At 34.8% G+C, this 23,157-nt stretch overlaps 2 protein-coding genes and 1 long non-coding RNA gene across 4 annotated transcripts; 1 reads left to right on the plus strand and 2 right to left on the minus strand.

The window, feature by feature from the left end:
• Positions 1–621: 621 nt before the first annotated feature.
• On the plus strand, positions 622–8,571 carry LOC104890673 (LOB domain-containing protein 27). The gene is made up of 2 exons (XM_048642336.2): positions 622–3,142; positions 7,564–8,571. The coding sequence occupies exons 1-2, from the start codon at positions 2,379–2,381 to the stop codon at positions 7,661–7,663; spliced, it is 864 nt and encodes a 287-aa protein (XP_048498293.2). The 5' UTR covers positions 622–2,378; the 3' UTR covers positions 7,664–8,571.
• Positions 8,572–8,999: 428 nt separating this feature from the next.
• LOC104890672 (uncharacterized) lies at positions 9,000–12,918 on the minus strand. 2 transcript variants are annotated; one of them, XM_048641805.2, is made up of 3 exons: positions 12,640–12,918; positions 12,367–12,535; positions 9,000–9,361 (listed from the first exon to the last, which is right to left on the minus strand). In XM_048641805.2, exons 1-3 carry the CDS (start codon positions 12,697–12,699, stop codon positions 9,246–9,248), a joined length of 345 nt encoding a protein of 114 aa, XP_048497762.1. In that variant the 5' UTR covers positions 12,700–12,918; the 3' UTR covers positions 9,000–9,245. The 2 variants fall into 2 exon arrangements, with proteins under 2 accessions (XP_048497762.1, XP_010674551.1); XM_010676249.4 differs by having other exon boundaries at positions 9,000–9,442; positions 12,640–12,910.
• A 2,324-nt stretch (positions 12,919–15,242) lies between these two features.
• Positions 15,243–16,477, minus strand: LOC130591007 (uncharacterized). Its single transcript, XR_008968884.1, has 2 exons — positions 16,410–16,477; positions 15,243–15,444 (listed from the first exon to the last, which is right to left on the minus strand). It is a non-coding gene; the product is annotated as an uncharacterized LOC130591007 (long non-coding RNA).
• Positions 16,478–23,157: the final 6,680 nt, after the last annotated feature.

Here is a 23,157-nt window from a genome sequence, read left to right on the forward strand (position 1 = left end):
AAAATCAGATTTACATAGTGATAGAGAAAACCTTCTTTTTTTTGAAATTAACCATTTAGTTAATTGTTGGACTATTAGAGTTTAACTAAAACTGATCTGCCTAATTAAACTATCTAGTTTATTTTATTCCTTGACTTGTTGGGCTAATGAAAGACTAAATTGATTTAATTAATTTTAATTAAGATACTTAGTTTAACTCTTTTAATTGATTTATCTTATTCTTATGATTAAATTATGTTATATTAAATATTTTTAGTATAGGAAGTGGTTATAAGTGATTTATGTTATATAATATTCATTAATTAATGTTGATGGCATTTTAAAAACAAGAGGTTTAAGTATTTCAAATCAAAGGGATTCAAATGGTTTGACTTAATGCCAAATCTTCTCAATTAGTTTGAGTAATTGCAATCATAGGTTATATTTGACATTTTGCAGTTATAAAATTAGGGGTGATATACGCAAGAATCATTTGGTTGTTTAGCGGATGATTTCTAATTATGGGTCATGTTGTTATAACTTTGAGGAGGTCATGTATAACGATTCTTGGAGGCTAAGTTATGATGATACTTAAGGAGTAAGAAAAGGAATAGCGTACAAGGTAACTTTTCATGTCTAGCAACTATGCATGCTCGTATATGTTACATGAAATGATGAGTTCGAATGTGTTAATATGACTTTGTAATGATATGACTATGTGATGCTACGACTCGATGAATGCTCATGAATTTATGAATATGTATGTTTATGAAGTATGGTTATATGAATTATGGATCTATTATGATTTTTGGGTGTTGTTTGGAAATATGAATATGTGCAAGTTTGTAAAAGTGTATGGTTCTGCTAGCTTAGCATTATGAACTGAACTGACAAATGAGTAAGTTACATGTGGAGGAATTTGTTACGATATACGAACGAACACGGACCAAGAGGGTCATATGATGAAGTTAATGCCATGTCCAAAGCGTGTACTTGCCAATGAACTATGATCACGTAAATGTTCCCTGTCAGCAGACTATTCAATGAGAATATTTTCTGATAGTATTTTCGAACAATTACCAATATAACGTGATATATGTCTATGTATGAAAATGTCTATGCATGAAAATGTTTATGAACTAACATCGTTTTTACGGGCTGGAGTAAAGTTACTGAGTTTTCAACTCATTTTAGGTTATTTTCTGTGTTTTCTCTTTTTTTTTTATTTTATGAAATCATTCAGGTATTATGAAGATAGATCATGATAAGTTATATGAAGGATACTCCAGAAAGGTTGGGTTGAAGCGACTTTGTATATTATTTGGGTTACCTAGAATTCCCTATATTTTTGGGTAATAATTATTGCATAAAGATGATCATTTGTATGACTAAGAGGTCATTTTAAGCTATCATTTTATTAGTGGACCATAACCCACAGGCTTAAATTATGTTTTTGCTGACGATTAAGGTTGTGTAATTTGTCGGGGCGTTACAAAAACAACAACGGACGTTTGTTACTTGACCAAAAATGATCTATTTGGCTGATGGTTTGTATCAAACAAATAACTCCATTAACCTTGTTATCCTTATTTTCTCGAGCAAAGATAGAAATGATGAGTTATGAGGTGAAGGCATGTTCTCTTCACATTATTTTTTTTTCTAAACTTCTTTGGACTTTTCTTATTTTTCTGTACTTTCTAAACATTTCTTATTTGTTTCCTGAAATTTTCTTATTTTTTCAAACTTTTCTTATTTCTTCCTAACTTTTCTTAACTTTGTTCAACTTTTCTTCTTAACTCTTAAGCTAATGTTATTTTTTCTGCACTTATCCAACTTTTTTGAAAATAAGCAAAATATAAGGTGAAGTAAACAAATTCTAAATCTATAGAAAAATAAATCCTGTATAATTCTTTTCATGTATAGAGAAATAACTATTCCTAAATATATATCCTTCAAAACCCTTAGAACAAATACATTTTGAAGCCCACGAACAACTCCTGAGTGACATATAGCCACCAGATCCCTAATAACAAAACACTGTAACTTTTTTTTAGGGGACAAAACACGGTTACTTAATACCAGCACAGTGAGCAAATCATGCAAAGTATCTCTCTTCAAGATTCTAAGTTAGATTGTAAAAAAAAAAAGTTCTAAGCTGATTTCCTTTAGACTAGGACTCTCTTTAATTTCTCTCTCTATGACTCTATATACTATCTAGGACTAAAACGTTTCAAATTTAAACTTTTACTTGGTAGTTAGTTATCAGTAATCTTCTTCTTCTCGTCCATTCACACTATAAATCTATAATATCTCATTACTTATCAAACTTTGCCATTTCCAAACTCCAGCTTCAACTATCTATTTTAACCTATGATTTTTATGTACATCATCCACTATATATGATGACAATAAAAGGAGGTGCAAGTCAAGCTTGTGCAGCATGCAAGTATCAAAGGAGAAGATGTGCTCCAAATTGTGTACTTGCACCTTATTTCCCTGCTGATAAGCCTAAGATGTTCCTAAATGCGCATAGATTGTTTGGAGTATGCAACATAATGAAGATACTTAAACAATTAGGAGATGAACAAAAGGAAGAAGCAATGAGATCTATCATATATGAGTCTGAAATGCGCCATAGATTTCCTGTGTTGGGTTGTTCTTTAGTCATATCGCAACTTAGAGAACGAATTAGACAGCATGAGGAGGAGCTTTATTGCACGAACGCGTGGCTCGCAATATTGCGAAACAAAGAACAATTTGATGCTGGCCAGATCGCTGATCTTTCTCAGCAATTTGCTTCGCAATTTCAACTGAGTCTGAGTGCAAATCAAAGTGACCATCCTTATGATCAGTCTAATATTGACATGTATTTGAATTCTAATCCATTTTTTGTGGGTGATAGGGATGTTGTTGGGTATGGTGAATCAAGTGATGTGAAGCCGTTTTGGATTCAACAGCAGCAGATACTACAACAACAACATGAAGTTAATAACTTTTATATGAATAATTTGAATATTAATGCTTCACTTGAAATGAAACCGTTAATGATTTCACAAGAGTTGCCTCTTCAACAAGAAATTGAGGTTTCTCATGATTATGATGTTCATACTATTGCTGATGATCCACAATCTAATATTGAATCCAAGGATGCTTGTCAATCAAGGTCGGTTATTTCTTCTTTTTCTTGTTTTGTTTGCGACTCGTTAAGTATGTTGGTTTCAGCACGTATATGGCTAATGGCTTCGGTGTTAATTAGTTTGGTTCAATACGATTGTTCTTGTATCAGTGTATGCGATGTGAGTTACTCTTAATGTTAATGTATATATGAGGTTATTGATAAGAATTATCTGTGGTTTATGATATACTAACAAGCATAGATTAATTTGGTGATGATTAAAGGTGGCAAATACTACCACAACTTATTAATACCATTCTGAACTCGAGATAAAATTATCGGATTTAGGTTAGTGTTTCATCCTGTTTATGTAGATGGGATTATATGACTCGACCCATTAACTTGATTGGGTTCGAGTTCAATTTTTATATTTGAATCCTTGTAATGGTTTACTTAAATTGTCTATGTTTTGTTTTTAATGCATGGTTGTATATGGTTCATTTCGACATGATGCTCACATATACAAAGATGGTTAAGACGAAGGTGATCAATTTGATTTGTTTTGTTTGTATGTGTTTGATAATTGGGTCGAGTTAGTATTATTGTTAACCCGTACAATAAACGGGTTGTATCAAGGTTTAGTGAACTCAACCTTTCTTAATATGTGAAGTCGACAAGAACTCATTAGTTGAAGATTACTTATCGCAATTCATATAAATATTTGAGCATACAACAACTTGCACGAAAGATAGATTAGTGAATCAATTTTCAAAGTTTTTAGTTTATGTTCATTATCGAAGTGCTTGTAGAGAATGGTATCTCCTTACCATTTCCATCTAAAATTTTCGTAGACGATGCCCTCCATTCCTGTGTCAATAGAGCGGAGCCGAGCTAGTGCAGTTTATGTTCCATCCACACCCAACCCAACCTAAAATTTTCATAGACAATCCCATGTCCATCATCCATCATCCATGGTGGTATGAAATGAAAATCTATTCGTCGCCTTAACGTGAAAATTCTATTGTGCTCCCGGGAGCACAGTGCACACCATGCACCCAGTAAATTTGTTCCATTTCCGATAAGTAAAATTTCTATTTTAACAAATGTTCATTTTAAGCATATTTTTCAGCAAAAATATATGTTCTAGTTTTCGTAAAATTGTTCTATTTTCAATAAATAAATGTTCTATTTCAACAAATGTTCGTTTTAAGCTTATTTTTTAGCAAAAATTTATGTTCTATATTTTGTGAATCCGTTTTATTTTCGATAAGCAGATGTTCAATTTTAAAAATTGTTTTATTTTCCACCAAAAAATATGTTCTATTTTCTCTGAGAATATGTTCTATATTTGATAAGCATATGTTTTATTTAAGTAATTGAATTCTAGTAATGTTCCACTTTAACAAAACAATGTTCTCTTTCGTATTTGGATTATGGTAATGTTTCACTTCAACAGTAAAATATTCTTTTTCATAAATGAATTCTTGTAATGTTTTATTTCAACAATAAAATATACGTTTTCGTAAATGAATTTTGTAATGTTCCACTTCAACAGTAAAATATTCGTTTTCGTATTCGTAAATGTTCGTATTCGTAAATGTTCGTATTCGTAAATGTTCTATTTTGTATTGTGGGAGCACAGTTCTCATTGTGTCCCGGGAGCATAATGCACGCATTAGCCTTAACGGGTACAACAGAATAACTATTCCCACCCTACCATCCACTTGAGGTCCACACCCAATCCATATCCACCCTACCCACGCCATTACCCGGCTTAAGAAAATAAATCTACATACCTAGTGTATTGAATTATAAGTTCACCTTAACCTATTCTTGCAAAATCCACGTACAAACATTAAAAATAAGGATACTTTAAATTAGAGCTGATGAACTCTGGCCCGGCTTAATTTTTGGGCAGGTTTGAGAAGAATTTTTTGGCCCGCGGTCAGGCCGCTTTTTTTGCTTTGGGGAGTCAGAAATGATTTTTAGTCTATTTTTAACCCGGCCCGAAAACCCACTCATTTTGGCCCAAAATACCGAGCTTTGGGTCCAAAAATTTGGCCCGAATTTTGGCCTGACTCGACCAATGGACAATTTTTTAGGCATGGCCCGACCCATAATTGTCTCTACTTTAGATAGGTCGTCTTATCATCCACAATCGGTATAAATTCATTCTCATGCTCGCCTCACCAAAGTGTGGATGGTGGACTAGAGACCACCTTCTTCTACGTGGTCCTGCTCCAAAACGCATAGCGTAAAACATTAAATACAATTTTGAAGAAAAGGAAATAAATTTTTAAAAAAAAAAAAAAAACAAAATGGCCTGGTAACCTAGGGGCGAGAATTGCGGTTGATAAGTCCCCAAGAATTGCGGCAAATCACTCCCACAATAACATCACATTTAATTTATTTTTTTTAAATAAACTACTATTTTTTATTAGTTTTTGTTTTGTCATGTTTTTTACAATTAGTATGGTATTCTTTATTTTATACCTTAATAATGTTCTTTTTCATATTTATTTTCATGTTTATGAATTTATAATATTTTTCTATTTCTCAAGTATTATATACACATGTTCTTTTATGATTTGTATGTGTTTGTTTGATATATCCATGTTCTTTTCATTTTTATGAACTTTTAGCCTTTTGTTTCTCAATTTATATACACACATTCTTTTATAATTAGGGCATGTTCTCCCCACCTTATTTTCAATTCAGTTCAATTCATTTCAATTCAATTCAGTTCAGTTCAGCTCTGGACAATACTTTTAGGGCCTGTTCTCCCCAGCTTATTTTCAGTTCAGATCAGTTCAGTTCAGCTCTTGACAATACTTTTACTCTCACATATCACTATTCAGTTCAGTTCAATTCAACTCAGTTCAGATCAGTTCAGTTTAGATCAGTTCAGCTATTTTATGCCGAAGAGAACATGCCCCTACTCTCATATATCACTATTCATTTCAGTTCAATTCAATTCAGTTCAGTTTAATTCAGTTCAATTTAGTTCAGTTTAATTCAGTTCAACTCAATTCAGTTTAATTCAGTTCAGCTGTTTTATGTCGAAGAGAACATGCCCTTTGTATGATGTTCTTTGTTTGATATATTTATGTTCTTTTTTATGATTGTATTCATTATTGTGATTTTTGATATTTTTTTGTTTATCAACTATTATATGCACATGTTCCTTTATAGTCACTATGATGTTCTTTTTTTATATACCTTCATGTACTTTTTATGATTTACTTGTATTTGTGAAATTCACTCTAAAATTTAATATGTTAAAAAGCAATTTGTTAGTCCACGAATTGTGTTAATTATGCTATTACTAGTGTTTCTTTTTAATGGTTATTGTGATTTTTGATTATTTTTTGTTTATCAATTATTATACGCACATGTTCTTTTGTAATCAGTATGATGTTCTTTGTTTTACATCTTCATGTTCTTTTTATGATTTTACTCATATTTGTGAAATTTTCATTAAAAATTAATTTGTTAGTTAGTTCACGAATTGCGTTAATTTTGCTACAACCTATGTTTCTTCTTAATGGCTCCATTATGAGTTTTGATACTATTTACAAGTTTATGTGTGACCAAAATATGTGATTAATAGGTAAGGAAAAATATACTTATGTGACTATGTGATCGAGATTGTGTTTGACACGTTTCGCCATGTATTTTTTGAAATATTAACTTCTTATAATTTGTGTATATGTAAAATTGGAGATATATATATTCAAACACACATTGACAAGCGTGAAAAGGTGAAAAATAGATATTCAAAAGAAACAGGTCAAATATGATTTAGATAATAATAATTGAAAATCCTCCCACTATTATTAATTAGTCTCATTCTCTCCTAAAAATTAATTTAATGCTACCTTTACATTTCTATCTTACTGGCAGCACTAAACTTCCTTGTTTTCAGTAAAAAAATCTTCTTTGCGTTTATACAGGAAGCACATAGCTCTTCATGGTCTCGTGTGCATTTGCCAAGCGCAGATTATGCACTAAGGTGCCCAGTGTTTATTGTACACCCAAAAAAAACATATCATTTATATAAAAGAACACAGACTTTTTTCAACAACTTTTCTACTTTAAAAAAGAACACACGGCTTAAAATTAAAGTTATAAAAGAACAAATGTTATAATGAAAAGAACATACCGTAAATGAACATCTACACTTAAGGTAAAAGAACATATACCTTTTAAATTTAAATTTGAAAAAGAAATCTTTAGTTGCAAAATTTAAAGAAGCAAATAACAACAATTTTTAAAAATTATAGACTCTAAAAATGATAGAACGACTTAGTTTAGATAAGGTTGGGCCGTGGGGCAGGTATATATGTAGTCATTTTACAGAGGAAAATGAGCTGGGTCCAAACAAATCTCCAGGTATCGGAAGAGCTTTAGTAAGATCTGTGAGTTAGTTGCAATGTAGCATAATGACAAATATAATTTCTGTTTTGCAGCGCTGAATCAAAGATGAAGAACGCAATAGCTATAGATACATTGTCTCAAAACTATGAACTCAAAAGTGCTGCAGCATGTTTTAGCCTTAGCAAACGTTAATTAGTGGGATGGGCGAGGACACAACATGGTCTCATATATATTTTACTTAATTATTCTTTTCTTACTCATCAGTATAAACTTTTGAATTCCTTGATTTCTTTTCCCACATTCAATAATGTAGTACTCAAGGTCAATATACTTATTATATACTCCATAAATTTATATAATTTTATTTGTTTTCAAAGCAAATCTTCATATAGTGATGTATTCTTATTTTATAAACTAGTTTTTATACCCCGTTGAGAGAATATGGGTATATAATATATTGGATCAATATTTGTTTAAGTGAAAGTATTGGGTCAGACCGTCTGACCAATGCTTATTGTCAGACGGGCTGACGGCGCCACCGCTGACGGCGGCATTGATAGTTTGGACTTAGTCGGAAATCATGGAGATTAGTGAATTATTGAATTTGCAAGTAAATCATTATGTTTGCATATTCAACTACTGGAATGTTTTTCATTATTATCCTTCTTGAGTAAGAAAATGGTCTTCCTTCAGAAACACTGTAGCTGTTCGATGCATATGTGACATTAGTTATGTAATTCAAACTCTGGAATGGTGGAAAATTCAATTGTTTTTCATGGCCACGTAAGGAATTGTTGTCAATAGCCCCTTAAAATGTAAGTGTAGTTTTTCTGTGGGTTGGAGAATTTTTCGAGGGGAGGGGGATCTTCCTCTTTGCTGACCATGGTTATTTGATCTTCATTCTTTCAGATGGTTGTTTTATTCTTTCAGTTCGTTGGTATATTCTTTCCGTTGGTTGGTTTATCCTTTCAGTTGGTTCCTTCATTCTTTCAGTTGGTTCCTTTATTCTTTCAGTTGGTGTGTAAATTCTTTCAGTTGTTTTCTGTGTGTGACGTCCGACGAGAATAATTTGTCAGACGAGTCTGACACAATACCAACTCTTTGTTCAAAATTGTTTAAGTTTTACAAAGAATAAATATATAGAATGAGGAATAATCATTAAGGTGTATGATTAGAAACCATAATATTAACAAATAATAAATATATAGAGAGAGTTTTTTTGTCAGAAACAACCTTTTAAAAGTGTCATTTTGTGATAAACAACCTTATAAAATTTTTTTTGGTGAGAAACAACCTTTAAATGCGATTTTCTTGTCAGATCAGACCCTTTGACCATTTTTCGGTATTGACTTGATTTTTCTGGCGAAGACTTGATTTTCCGATGAAGACACGACGCAATGTAGACAGGGTCCTTCTCCTTTCCCGTTAAAAAAACGACCCAAGTCTTTAGACAGGATATAGTTTACAATTGTAGCAGAGTTATGATATACAGACTTTAATCAAGAAAAAGAAATCTTAGATTCCTACATCCATCAAGATCAATTATCAAAATTTTATTTCCGGGATCCATCTCAGCTTGTAGCAGATATCGCATGTATCTGCCGTCCTCAATCCAATGTATATTCTTACAAGTACGACTAATCATCATCATCGATATGACACAACACATTAGGTGCAACAAACTGTAAGCCTCATGAAATCAATATGATGAGAAGAAAGTTCACAAAGAGAAATTTACAAACATGGAAGTCCCTTCTCAAGCATTTCAGGTCAATCATCGCCCTAGCAAAGCAACACGATCCTTCTGCACTGCTTGAGCAAGGTTGATGTCGAAGAGCTCACAACGTATGGGCATCTCCATTTCATAGAACGGGTTCTTCAACACATAATCTGTATACAGCTCATAAATATGTTTCAAGAGATACTCCATATGTTGTGTTCCGGGCTCACATACAACAAAAAATTTTGTTCCTGCAAGCAGCATCATACAATAAGTCTAGCACGAGCAGAAACCTTACATTGGTAATCGACCATGCCCTCTTCACGTGGCAGTTTACAAAGATAAACAATAACTAGATTTTGGGATTTCATCAACAGGGATGCTCAATAAATTCTTGGACCCCTCCAAGCTATAAGTTTGTGTTGGACATAGATGAAACTCGGAAATAGGCAGGCAGCTTACTACATAGCAGCAATTATTAAATATTTCTGCAAATCAATCATAATTATGATTCCGTTCCTATAATAAAATGCCAATTGCTACCCCCACCAAACCACACAAACAGAGTATTTATCACTCCCAAACTCAAACCTTTCCTGGAAACAGAAAATGTAAAAGCAAATAACTGCAAGATAAAAGGTTTATCAATGGGGTCCCTAATATTTGTTGAAGATGTACATTGTACCCTCACCATAGAATTTGTTCTCATTAAATTGATACTTAAATTTTTTGTGATTAAGATAACAACTTCCAAAGTTGCGATGATGAGTAATTAGCGGGCCAGGCCTTGGCTAAGCCTTTTCCTGTCAAAAGATAAGCGCTGCTCTAAACTAAGGTATCGTTTGGTTGCATTTGGGAAGTTGATCTTCCCTTGATTTTTCACTTCCCATGAAATTTCACTTCCTAGGAAGTAAAGAAAATTGTTTGGTAGGCTATGGGAAGATGGAATTCCCATGGGAAGTGGCACTTACCTAGGGGGAACTAGGTAAGCAACTTCCCCCATTGTGTGGGAAGTAGAACTTCCTAGGAAGTGCAAATTCCCATGATTTTGCCAACCAAACAACTTCATATACTTCTACTTCCTAGGAATTTGCAATTCCCATGATTTGTTTTGTCAACCAAACAAGGCCTAAGTAGAAATCCTGAAGTTTTAAAACTAGGATTAACACATCCAAACTTTTTACAAATTTATCTGCTTACCCAGCTCAGAATAAGAGTTGAGGAAATCGGAATCCTCAACTAACTAAGTGAAGGGACCTCTCACAATATGGGTTTTCCTAGTTGCTGACGACTCCCTAATTTCTCAGCTTAGAGGATATAATTCTAGGTAGGGTTGAATATGTCAATCTTCCGTAACTCATAACGGTGTCAGACGCCAGTGACTCCATTCATGCTCTGCATGTCCTAGATTATAGGACAAGATCTAAAGCACAAGAAGCGTCCCCTCTGATGCTGATCTCAATCATGATTCTTACACCTTGGTTTCTTGTTGTTTGAATTCTAAACACTAGTCAATCCATGGCCTAAATAGTAAATATACAACCTTGCTGATTTACCAAGTTCAGCTTTCAAGATAATAGCAGAAGATGATATTTTATGACTTTATAATAGCAATACGGCTGTCACTACTGTTGATCCTTATTCCTTAAGACCTTAATCCCTCATCCCACGACTACTGTGAAATAAATCAATTGTAAAGTGGGCTTGGTAGGTACTTCAAAAGCTATAAGCAATAGTACACTTTGCTTATAGCGGTTGCTTTAGAATTGTATTGGTAATTTGTGATAAAGAATTGTATTGGTAACTTGTGATAACATTATCCTGTTCCAAAGCTGAATAATTAGCATTCTAATTCAATGACCTGACTTGGTAGTCATTTGACTTTGGACTTTGAATGCCTCGAATCTCGATACACCGTACCCCCCTAGATATCACTGATATACCTAGTTAGATTTCAAACATTATTGGAAAAGGTTTGTTATGTGGCTGTCAGCCCAACATCATTGTTTTGTTTTCATCCCAAACTAACAATTAACTAATTAAGGACCCGTTCGGGATCATATGCAATTTTTAGTTTTTGGTTTTATAAATGTAAAAATCATATGATACAAGAGATATAATGAACTTAAAATTAGTCATACTTATACTAAACATGTCAATTTTTAAAACTCACAACAGAAAATTGGAAACTACATTTTATGGTTCCATATTTTGTTTTTATTTTTTATTTTTAGAAAAAAACTGAAAATAAAAAATGATTACAAACATGCCCTGAGTTATGAAATTGATCTCATTTTGGGGTCTAGAGTCGATTTAATTAGTTTAAACTTATTTCATGAAGTGGGAATACATAGGAGTATGTTAATTTTTCCAGCTCTATAACAGAAAAGTTAGCTAACTAAATCAATTTCCAACCCCAAAAGATAAGTTTTAAAACAAGTAGAATATCACACGAACATAATTTATTAATTGGGAGATAAAAGTAGAGGCTTCATTGTGATAGAAAACTAGGCCCTAAAAGAAACACACATTATCTATTTGTGTTGTAATTAATCGAAAACAATACATTGCTCTACAAACTATCCTTAGATCTGAAAACTACTTTAAATGTTTCACCCTTTAAGAATCAAATCCAGTTCCTAATGTTATGTTCAATACCAAGACAATTAATTGGTTTTCTAATTAAGCAATGCCAAATCATGTGCGTTGTGAAACCTCCACCACCAAAGCCGAAAACTCATTCCATTCAGCCACAGATTATCACGAACAGAGTCATTTCACAGCTAACTTTGTCAATGATAGCATTACCCTACCTCACTTCATACTTCCTCTACTCCAAAAAGAATGCAACAATTGCATTTTTGGACCAAATATTACAAACTTTGACCACAAATTCCCACCACTACTTAAATAATAACATGGTCATGTATGGTCTTGTTAAACTCATGTCAGTGTGTAGTTTAAAATATAGTTTATGATAATTATAATCGATAATTAATTAGAAATATTTATGGTCAAAGATATGCATTAGAGACCGCAAAAACTAAAACGTCGCATTCTTTTTGGAGAAATTAGCAGCTCAAACTTGCATATATCAGACAAAAAGAAGTACAATTTTGTCATATAACAAGAAATTGATCATTTTAATCAAATTTAAACGAAATAGGGATTATACCAGTAAGAGATTGAAAGCAATGGAGATCAAAGGTATCGGCTTCGAGGAGTTCGATACCGAAACAGCCCGAAACAGGAGATAATTGCTGGGAAATGGCGTGCATTGAGTGCCATAAACTCGCTAATCTCAATGTATCATTCGTATCCATTCTACCAGCCGATCCATAATCCTATAAAGTTTATATAATAATCTTCATATTTTACTATAAAGAAAATAATAACTGCAACTACAAAGCAAATTGTATGTAAAATGTAAATTAAGAGATGTTTATACCTTATAATATATGAGACCTCCAGATTTGTTGATGATGTAAAAATTATAAATTGCCGCCATTTGTGGACTCCAATTAACTTCAGAGGAAAACCCTAATTCACGAGATATCCTCTTCAAATCCTGGTTTTTTTGGGGGGAGATGAATTTGTGGGATTTCAGTTTACATCAGTATAAAGATAGGTGAAATTGGGAGTGAAATCAAAAGAATTTATGATACATGTCAAACCAGGAGCTCTAGTCAAGCTTCTAATCTCTATAAAAAAAAATTAGTGAAAATAAAATTATGGGATTCTAGAGGAGATGTGCTATATACAGTAAATATATTACAAATAAATAATAAAAAAAGCTAAATACATCACTTAAAATCTTGTAGAACTCAATTATGGTTAATTTTATCTTTTTTATAATTAAAAAACAATTAACAAAAAGTGAAAATATAAAATCCATTACATATATCTCCTCGGCCAATAAGACTTAGGCTCTGTTCTTTTGGACTAAATTAATAAAAACTCAGTTCATTTCAGACAAATTCATTTCAGTTCAGATCAGATCATTTCAGTTAATTTCTCTCATAATTTTCATTCTTTCTATTCAGTTCAGACAAATTCATTTCATTTCAGCTCAATCAGACTAATTCGGTCAAAGAATAAAGCTACAAGGACAAGTTTTTTGGGTTGACTAAATTTATAAGGAGGGTAAGGGTTGCTAGTGTTGGGCGTCAGGTGTATCCGATATGGTCAGGAGTTAGATGAGAGGAGGTTGTGAGGTGCGGAATAAGTAGTAATAATGATCCACTTTTGTTGTTGGGGTTAATATTCAAAGGGGGTAGGTTAGTCTTTTATTTTTTTGCTATATTAAAGATGCATTAGTTCCAAAATCCAAGATCCTCTTTGCCTTTTTTTAAAAAAAAAACTAAATAAATAAAATAAAATCGGAACCTCCCCTTTTTAGAATTAAGTCATGTCTTTCTTCCTATGTAGTGAATATTTCTTGTAATCATCACTCGGAAGAACAACTTATCTTTTCTCTAATGTCATTTTATTAATTGATGTCTTTGAGGAAGCTTCAATCCCCAACTGAAGTGGGTTGCCCCTCCTATAATTGAGGATGTGTCCCCTTTCCTAGTTTTTTTTCAAATTGAAAGCTTCCTTCTCAGTGTCCTAGGTTGAGTGTCTGTATGACTGGTGGTTTGTGTGGTATACTAAAGGGGTGATCTTCCGGCAGGAAAATTTCCCATTTAAGGTTAGTATGATGATTAGAGCATAGTGCCAATAAATTAATATTTCGGAGAATGTGGTTGATATTGTTGATGCTCAGGTTACTTCCCTTAATAGGCAGAAAAATAAGGCAAAAATGCATGATCAGGTAAGTTGGTCCACCCCTCCTAGTGACTATTATAAGGTTAATTTTAATGGATCTAAACTGGATAGTGGTCAAGCGGCTTTTGGTTTTGTTATTCGGGATTCTGAAGGTAAAGTTCTGCTTTGTGGTGCGGGGACTTTAGATGATTCGGATTCTATTCTGGTGGCGGAGGCTAGGGGCCTTCGGGAAGGTATTAGAGGGGCTAGGTCTTTAGGTATTGACAAAAATTTTATTGAAGGTGACAACTTGGCTGTCATTAACTCTATTAAGCAGATTTGGAAGATTCTATGGATGATCCATTCCATCATCTTAGATACAGGAAATGATTTGTGTCATTTTGGGATGTTCAAATTTGTCATGTGTTAGGGAAGCAAAAGCGGTTGCGGATTGGATGGCGCATCGTGGACATTCGACGTCCACCACGACATAGTGGTTGATGTTACCGATTTACCTTTGCTTTAATCATCCGCAAGATTGCTTTAGGGTGGCCCAACTCTTGGGATTCTCCCTAGTTCTTTCTTCCTTTCTAAAAAAAAGGATCAATCACAAAGCATCAAATACAAGAATAGAGGATAAGGTAGAAACAATAAAACAATTGATAGATGAAACAAAGTATCCAACATTGGTTATCTAATCAACAAATCATCAGTTTATTAAAGTATCTAGCTATCAAGTGAAATCTTATATCCAACCTTTCTCCACCTCAACCAAATTTCGTGGTGAAGCACAAGGGCCTTTTTCAATGAAGGACTTGCGGAGTTTTTGTTTTTTGTTTTTAGGGGAAAAGCATGATATTATTACTCATTGATGACGAATCCATCAAAACATAAGGAGCCACCTCCATAGGAGAGTGGTTCTCCCAAATTTACTCAACTCCAAAAGGGATGATTTTAGCTAAATTATGGGCTACAAAGTTACCGTCACGTTTAACATGTGACCATACAATGGGGAATAATGCATACTAGAAGAAAGAATATTGTGCAGGACAAGATCAAGATTCGCGAGATAAATGGCATGCTTTGAGAGACGGTTAATGACTGTTTGACAATCGGATTCCAACATAACATCTTGCAAGTCGAATATTCGACACAAGACGGACAACCATTTCTATAGCCTTAGTGTAACACCCCGATAATTCTCTTTTCTAGAAAATACTTATAATATAAAACTTAGAGAATTACCCAGGCATTATCGCCCGTGTGATAACGTTTCGGCTTACTCAGAATTTTGCAGCGGAAAACTTACTAAAACAAAACCAACTTTATTAAACTTATGAAATAAGAGTCAAACAATGTTTGAACTGAAACACACCAACTCAAAGCTAAAGTCTGAAAATATAAACTCCTAGAAACAACTTAAATACTACTATCACAAAAGCCTCTCCATTCCAGATTCCCCAATGGTATGCATCTTCGAACCTGTAATGTCAATGCTTTCTTGACTCTGCTCCCCCGAAGGATCACCACAGGATCAATAGGCAAAGCCATGATCACAAACACAGACAAGCACGTAATCAGCAAAGCTGAGTACTACATATCAGACAACAATAATCCTAAACATGATACTACAACACAACTTGTAGAATAAAATAACAATAATAATATAACAACTGCAGATGACTCTTACTGAACTAGACTCTAACTTTTATTTCTTCTTTAAATGGAATAGTTATTGGGACGAGTTGACTTCTGAAATAGGAAATACGGTCATGACTCCGTAAACCAGAATGACCTACGATATCGAGGAACCTTTGAACTAAAGAGGAATGGTGATCAATCCAACCTCGAGAATACATATCACGGCGGACTATGTACTCCAACCCTTAGTGTCCAACTCTAGACGTGCACCAGTCTAAAGTCTATAACCTATTCTCGTTTCACTTTACGTTGCATTCATTTTATACTTGTGTTGACACCAACCAAGCACATAATACTCACAACTACTAATCACATAACATCACAAAACTCCTTTTTAATCTTAGAATTAATAAGTGTTCACAACTTAGCATCCAAGACTCTTTTAACTTCTTTTATTCTTTACTAACTTGCCTGTTGAACCTAGCCAACAGTAAACTGTACCTTTATATAGGTATAACTCAAAATTACCAAATAAGATCCTCGGTTCTTATAAGATAAATAGTAACTCAAAGAATCCATGATTCCAATTTACTTACATTAATTCACTCACGAATTAATACCAAACTAAACTTAGTTGCTTGCATCAAACTTCCATACAAACAATCTACTTAAACATATTCTTAGTTTACATGTAGCATACAAGCAAATAACATGTAAAGCCATCTCAGTAAATCATATATATGAACTACAAGGTCCTATACATGATACTACAAATTAAAAACATCCCTAGAGCATGTTTCTAACCATTTAGCACGTAGACTATGTACGTACCTCGTATAAACGTAACGGTAGGCCACTTTTAAGCACTAAAAGTCCCCTACAGTGAATTCTCCGCCTAAAACAACCAAGAAACGAGTAAAATACTTGTACTAAAAAAATACAGCAACTTTAAAACGTCCCAAACCCTTCTAAACTTCTTTAAAAATCGTTTTATAATTTAAACTCTCATTATTTTTAATCCCTAGTATAGATAAACTATTCTAGTGATTAAAAACCATTAAAAACCTTAAAATATTAACTTTCTGAATTTCCAGCAACTATAAAATTTTCTAAACCTTCTGAAAATATTTTAAATGAATATAAAAATCGTATTCCAATCAAAATCATATTCATACTCTAAATATCGATTTCTAGTGATTTAAAACCCTAAAAATCACATCTTTCATGATTAAAACTAAAAATAATAAATCTGAAATTTTCTTTTATACATATGATCCGAAAAATATATTTCATAATAAAAATAATAACTCAAATCGAAATCATGCAAATAATAATAAAATAACAATAAAAATTAGAACTTTAATGGAATCTTAAAGGAGAAGTAAAGAAAACAACCAAAATAAGAGGAGGAAGAGGGCGCCGGACTGAAACAGCAGCAAGGACCGGCGGCAGCAGCTTTTTCGGCTTCAAAAATGTTTGTGACGTTTCTTGTTCAACAAGAAACGTTACTTAGCGAAGAAGAAACAATTTTTGAGAGAGAGAGATGAAAGTCACGCTCAAGAGGAAGAAGAGAGAGAAAATGTCGAGTGGGAGAGGAGGCTCAAAGATCACGTGCAAGTGAGGAGAGAGAAAATAAGTGTAGGGCAAAAATTCGGGTTTTAGGATATTTAAATAGGCTAATCCTATTGGGCTTAGGAAAAGGAATTCAATAATTAAAACAATAGGCTAATCCTATTGGGCTTAGGAAAAGGAATTCAATAATTAAAACTTTGATGACTAACAAGATGGGCTTGTTAGGACTTTAGTCATCAAATTATCCTTTCCCTTTTTATTTCTTTTGGGCTTTCGATTCCATTAAGTTTCTTTTCAAATATACTTTTAATAATTAAACTCTTATTTAAAACACGCTTAATTAAAATATTACAAACTTTATTAAGCTTAGAAAAATATTTTTAGTTGACTTTTAAAATAGTCAACCCTTTTTAAAAGTCAAATCATTTTCCAAACTCATTTGGATTTAATATAATTACATAAATAACTTAATATATTTATGAAAATCCTTTAAAAATGTGGGGGATTACAGTCTACCCCCCTTAAAAGAAGTTTCGTCCCGAAACTTAACACAAAACCCTCTTGTTTTCAAAAATGTCTGAACTCATCATTTCGAAAATCTTTGAAGAAAAGATAGTGCCTCTGTGCACTTTCCCATTTTTAAACACTTGTGTACTTAGAACACTTTTCTTATGCGGAGACTCTACTTCTTTTGCACTAACATGTGCAAATTGCCCAACATAGGCATACATATACATGAAAATGTCATAAAAATAGACAAAAAGCGCGAAATTTATCGCATTCTACCCCCCTTAAAGAAAACGAGTTACGCCCTCGTAACTCACCTCAAGGAATAGGTCTGGATACTTTTTCTTCATATCCTCTTCGGCTTCCCACGTTGCCTCTTCTGACTCGTGGTTAGACCAAAGAACTTTGACAATATGAACATCCTTGTTACGCGTACTACGCACTTTCCTGTCGAGAATCTTGACAGGTCTTTCCTCATAAGTGAGGCTACTATCTATCTGCACTCGTTCAGGCTCTAACACATGGCGCTCATCAGGGATATAGCGCTTCAATTGGGATATGTGAAACACATCTGCATCTTTTCAAACTCCATTGGCAATGCCAATCTATAAGCTACTTTCCCAATGCGCTCCAAAATTTCATATGGGCCTACATATTTAGCACTCAGCTTGCCCTTTTTCCCAAATCGCATAACGCCTTTGGTGGGTGATACTTTCAGGAATACTTTATCACCTACAGCGAACTCATCTTCGCGCCGCTTTAAGTCTGCGTAACTCTTCTGCCTATCTTGCGCAGCTTGAATTCTAGCCTGAATCAATCTAACGTTCTTGACGGTCTCCTCAATGAATTCTGTCCCCAAAACTACATTCTCACTATAGTCGTTCCAGCAAATGGGACTTCTACACTTCCGCCATATAACGCCTCAAAAGGTGCCATCTTGATACTCGCATGGTAACTATTATTGTAAGAGAACTCAATCAAATCTAATTGGTCCTCCCAACTTCCTTGAAAATCTATAGCACAAGCTCGCAACATATCTTCCATAGTTTGGTTAGTCCGCTCAGTCTGACCATCGGTCGCAGGGTGAAAGGCGGTACTCATCTTTAATGTTGTCCCAAGGTTTGCTTGACCTTCTTCCAAAACTTAGATAGAAATCTAGAGTCACGGTCTGAAATAATGTCCTTTGGGACTCCGTGCAATCTCACTACATGCTTGATATAGGTTGTAGCGAGTTGCTTCTTCTTCCATGTCTCCTTAATAGGTATGAAAACAGCGGACTTGGTCAGTCTATCCACTATAACCCAAATGGTATCATTTCCACTCCTCGACTTGGGTAAGGCAGTCACAAAGTCCATAGAAATCGAATCCCACTTCCATCCAGGAACCTCTAGTGGTTGGACTGTCCCCATGGGCCTCTTATGGTCTATCTTCACTTTCTGACAGGTTAGACACTTAGACACATACTCGGCTACCTCTCGTTTCATGTTCGGCCACCAATATATCACCTTAAGATCCTTATACAACTTGTCACCCCCAGGGTGCACAGAATACGGAGTATTATGTCCCTCATCCATAAGACGTCTCTTTAGATCGTTACACTTCTGTGGTACACACCACCTTCCCTTAAACCTTAGACTCCCATCTCATGAATCTTGAAGTATTTCCTTACCTTGCTTCATTTTCTCTTTTATCTTATCTAGATGCTCATCCCCAACTTGACCCTCAATGATCTCATCGAAAACTGACACTCCCAAAGAAAGATTACTGAGTCTAGCCTCACTTTCCCCAGGATTTAAAATTTCTAGGTTCAACCTTTGCATATCTCTACACAACTCCTCAGGAACTATCAAAGACTCAGCTATGACTCGATTTCCTACTCAAGGCGTCAGCCACCACATTGGCTTTCCCTTCATGATACTGGATGTCTAGATCGTAATCCTTAATCAACTCTAGCCATCTCCTTTGTCTCATATTCAAGTCTTTTTGGGTAAATATGTATTTCAAGCTCTTATGGTCTGTGAATATCTTGCAGGTTGCCCCATAAAGATAATGTCTCCAAATCTTCAATGCAAATACTATGGCAGCTAACTCTAGATCATGGGTAGGGTAATTAGCCTCATAAGGTTTCAGTTGACGCGATGCATAAGCTATTACCTTCCCATTCTGTTGCAACACACAACCCAAACCATTCTTCGAAGCATCACTATAGACCTCAAATCCCTCATTCCCATCAGGTAGGGTTAAGACAGGTGCAGTGGTTAAACGATCTTTCAAGATCTGGAAGGCTTCCTCACACTTCTCATTCCACTCAAACTTGGACTCCTTTTTCATTAAATTCGTCATAGGTCTCGCTATCTTCGAGAAATCCCTCACAAATCTCCTATAATAGCCAGCTAAACCCAAGAAACTTCTAATGTCAGTCACACTCTTTGGAGTTGGCCACTCACTCACAGCTTGAATCTTAGCAGGATCTACAGATACTCCTTCCTTAGACACAAAATGACCCAAGAATGCTACTTTCTCCAAACGAAACTCACACTTAGAGAACTTGGCATAAATTGGTTCTTCCTCAAGGTTTCTAAGATAATCCTCAAATGTTCATCGTGTTCGGTTTCATTCCTCGAATAAATCAAAATGTCATCGATGAAAACCACTACGAACTTATCTAAAAACTCATGAAAGATTCTATTCATCAAATCCATAAATATAGCAGGAGCATTGGTTAACCCAAATGGCATTACAGTGAACTCGTAGTGACCATAACGCGTTCTAAAGGCAGTCTTAGGTACATCCTTATCAGCTACCCTCAACTGGTGATATCCTGAACGTAAGTCAATCTTCGAGAACACACTAGCTCCGTTCAATTGATCGAATAGGTCATCTATTCTAGGCAAAGGGTACTTGTTCTTGATGGTAACATTATTCAACTCCCTATAGTCTATACATAATCTCATACTCCCATCCTTTTTCTTCACGAACAAAACAGGAGCTCCCCAAGGCGATGCACTAGGTCTGATATAACCCTTATCCAAAAGTTCTTGCAATTGTGTCTTTAACTCACTCATCTCAGGAGGTGCCATTCTATAAGGTGCCTTAGATATAGGTGCAGTTCCAGGAACTAAGTCTATGGTAAACTCAACAGCTCTTGCAGGCGGCATCCTGAAATTTCACTCGGAAATACGTCCATAAACTCATTCACTATTGGAACATCCTCAAGTTTTAACTCAGCTTCTTTACTCACATCTTGCACACTACAGAAAAACAGCTCACACCCCTTTCTCATCAACTTCTGCACTTGTAGAGCAGAGATCACCCAAAGTTTTTAGGTTTCCCAAATCGTCTATATGAGGTAAATTTTCCCGAAGGGTTTCTCAACACTACTTTCTGGACTTCACAATCGATCCTGGCCTTGTAATGACTCAACCAGTTCATCCCAAGAATCACATCTAAATCTCCTAAGTTAAACTCGATCAAATCGGATGGAAAAACACTCCCTCCTATCTTCAAAGGTAAGTTCTTAAATAACTTAGTACACTTAACGACTTCCCCAGTAGGAATACTAACAGACAAGTCAATTGACTCATACTCCACCAATCCCAGACTCTTTAAAACAGAAGGCGAAATAAAAGAATAAGTAGCCCCCGAATCGAATAACGTTTTAACGAAAACTGAGTTGATAGAGAAATTACCAGTTACCACATCCGCAGATCTCTCTGCCTCGTTATGACTCATCACGAACACTTTTCCTGCAGGTTTGTTCTGGGAGAATTATCATTAGCAGCAGGCCTACTATGGTTCCTTGGTTATTTTGACCTCCAGGCTTAGGACCCTGGTTCCCTATTTGATTAGACCCTGGTCTAGCCTGATTACCGTTTCCCTGAATTCTCAAACCTTTTCCGTGCTTAGGTAGCACTCATACTCTCTGTGACCCTTCTTCTGGCAGTAATGACAGGTCACTAGCTCTCCTTACAGTCTTCCCAGGATGGTTTTTGTCACAGAACTTACAAATGTGAACCCTCTCAGGTTTACCCTGACTATTATCCTGGTTGTTCCTTCCTTGAAAGTTCCCATTCCCATTCCGGTTTTTCTTAAAGTTATTTTGGTTTCCTCCAGTACTAACCTCCTTTCTCTTCTCACCAACTATTCCAGCCTTCTTATCTTTCTCGATTGCAACCCATAAATATGAGAAGCTCTCCCATACACTACATCTAAGGATGTAAAGGTCTCACCCCCTAATCCCAGCTGGATCTCATCAGTCAACCCTGTTCGAACCTCTGAGCCTTAAGCTCCTCAGTAGCTACAACCTCAGGTGCAAACCTAGACAAGGCTATGAACTTACTATAGTATTCAGAAATGGTCATACTACCCATTCTAAGGTTGATGAACTCTTGGGCTTTCTGCTTCCTCATGAAGGCAGGGTAAAACTTTCCTCTCAGCACAATCACAAAGGCTTCCCAATTGAATCCCTCAGCAGCACTCAATCTAGCCCCATTTTCTCTCCACCACAAGTCAGCCTCATCTTTAGGTATAAAACAGCTTGTCCTACTCTCATGTCAGCAGGGCAATTCACTACCTCAAACAACTTTTCAAATTCCCTAATCCAGTTTTCTAGGAAAGTAGGGTCAGCTTGTCCCTTAAAGTAAGGTGGTTTCACTTTGGACAGTCTTTCAAACATTTCTCCAGCAGTCTCTGGACGTTCAACCTTGTCCTGGTTCAGTTTCTCCGCCAAGAGGCGAATAGCGTCAGCTAGTTCAGTGTTGTTAGCCATTCTACTTCGGGACCTGAAAGTAATATAACTCTACTCAGGCTCCAGAAAACTAGTATAGACGTCTAAGCAAGACAATACTTGATTTGATCACTAAGATCGCATCACATACAATTTCACTAAGTTTCAACATGGAATGTTCACTAATATTCATACAGTTGTTCACGTAAGTAAATTCATAGTCACATGAATTTAGGCAAGAAAAATTGAAATCACATAATAAAAAAAAAAAAATTCCCCATTACGTGTCCAAAATAAATTTTTACTCCTTGAATTAGACAAACTAAAACTTTATTCTTCCATAGAAGGGAAAAGAAAAAATGTGAAATAAAATAACACACTAGTATATATATTTTTCCTAAAATGCTACTCCTATAAAACACCTTTGTTTGTTGGCATATACCCAACCTTATTCTTTTAACTAAAACCTTATGTACCTCTATATATATATATATATAAAAAAAATATCTATAATTTATAACCTATGGCACTACACTGCCATCCTTGTCCTTATCTTCCTTATATTGTTGAGGTACAAAGTCTTCATCACTAACTTCGTCCTCTTCGTCAGTCTCATAGTAGTCAACGAATTTCCTCTTGATCTTAGACTGCCTAGTAGGTATGGTGTCCAATCTTCCTCAGGTTCAGATTCCACCCTCATACATGCATCATATATGTCTTCCCTGTAGTTCCTCTAGCATGATCCATTTCTATGATGACTTCATCATCCCTAGC

Source organism: Beta vulgaris, chromosome 4, assembly GCF_026745355.1.
Source record: "Beta vulgaris subsp. vulgaris cultivar EL10 chromosome 4, EL10.2, whole genome shotgun sequence".
Lineage (NCBI taxonomy): Eukaryota > Viridiplantae > Streptophyta > Magnoliopsida > Caryophyllales > Amaranthaceae > Beta > Beta vulgaris.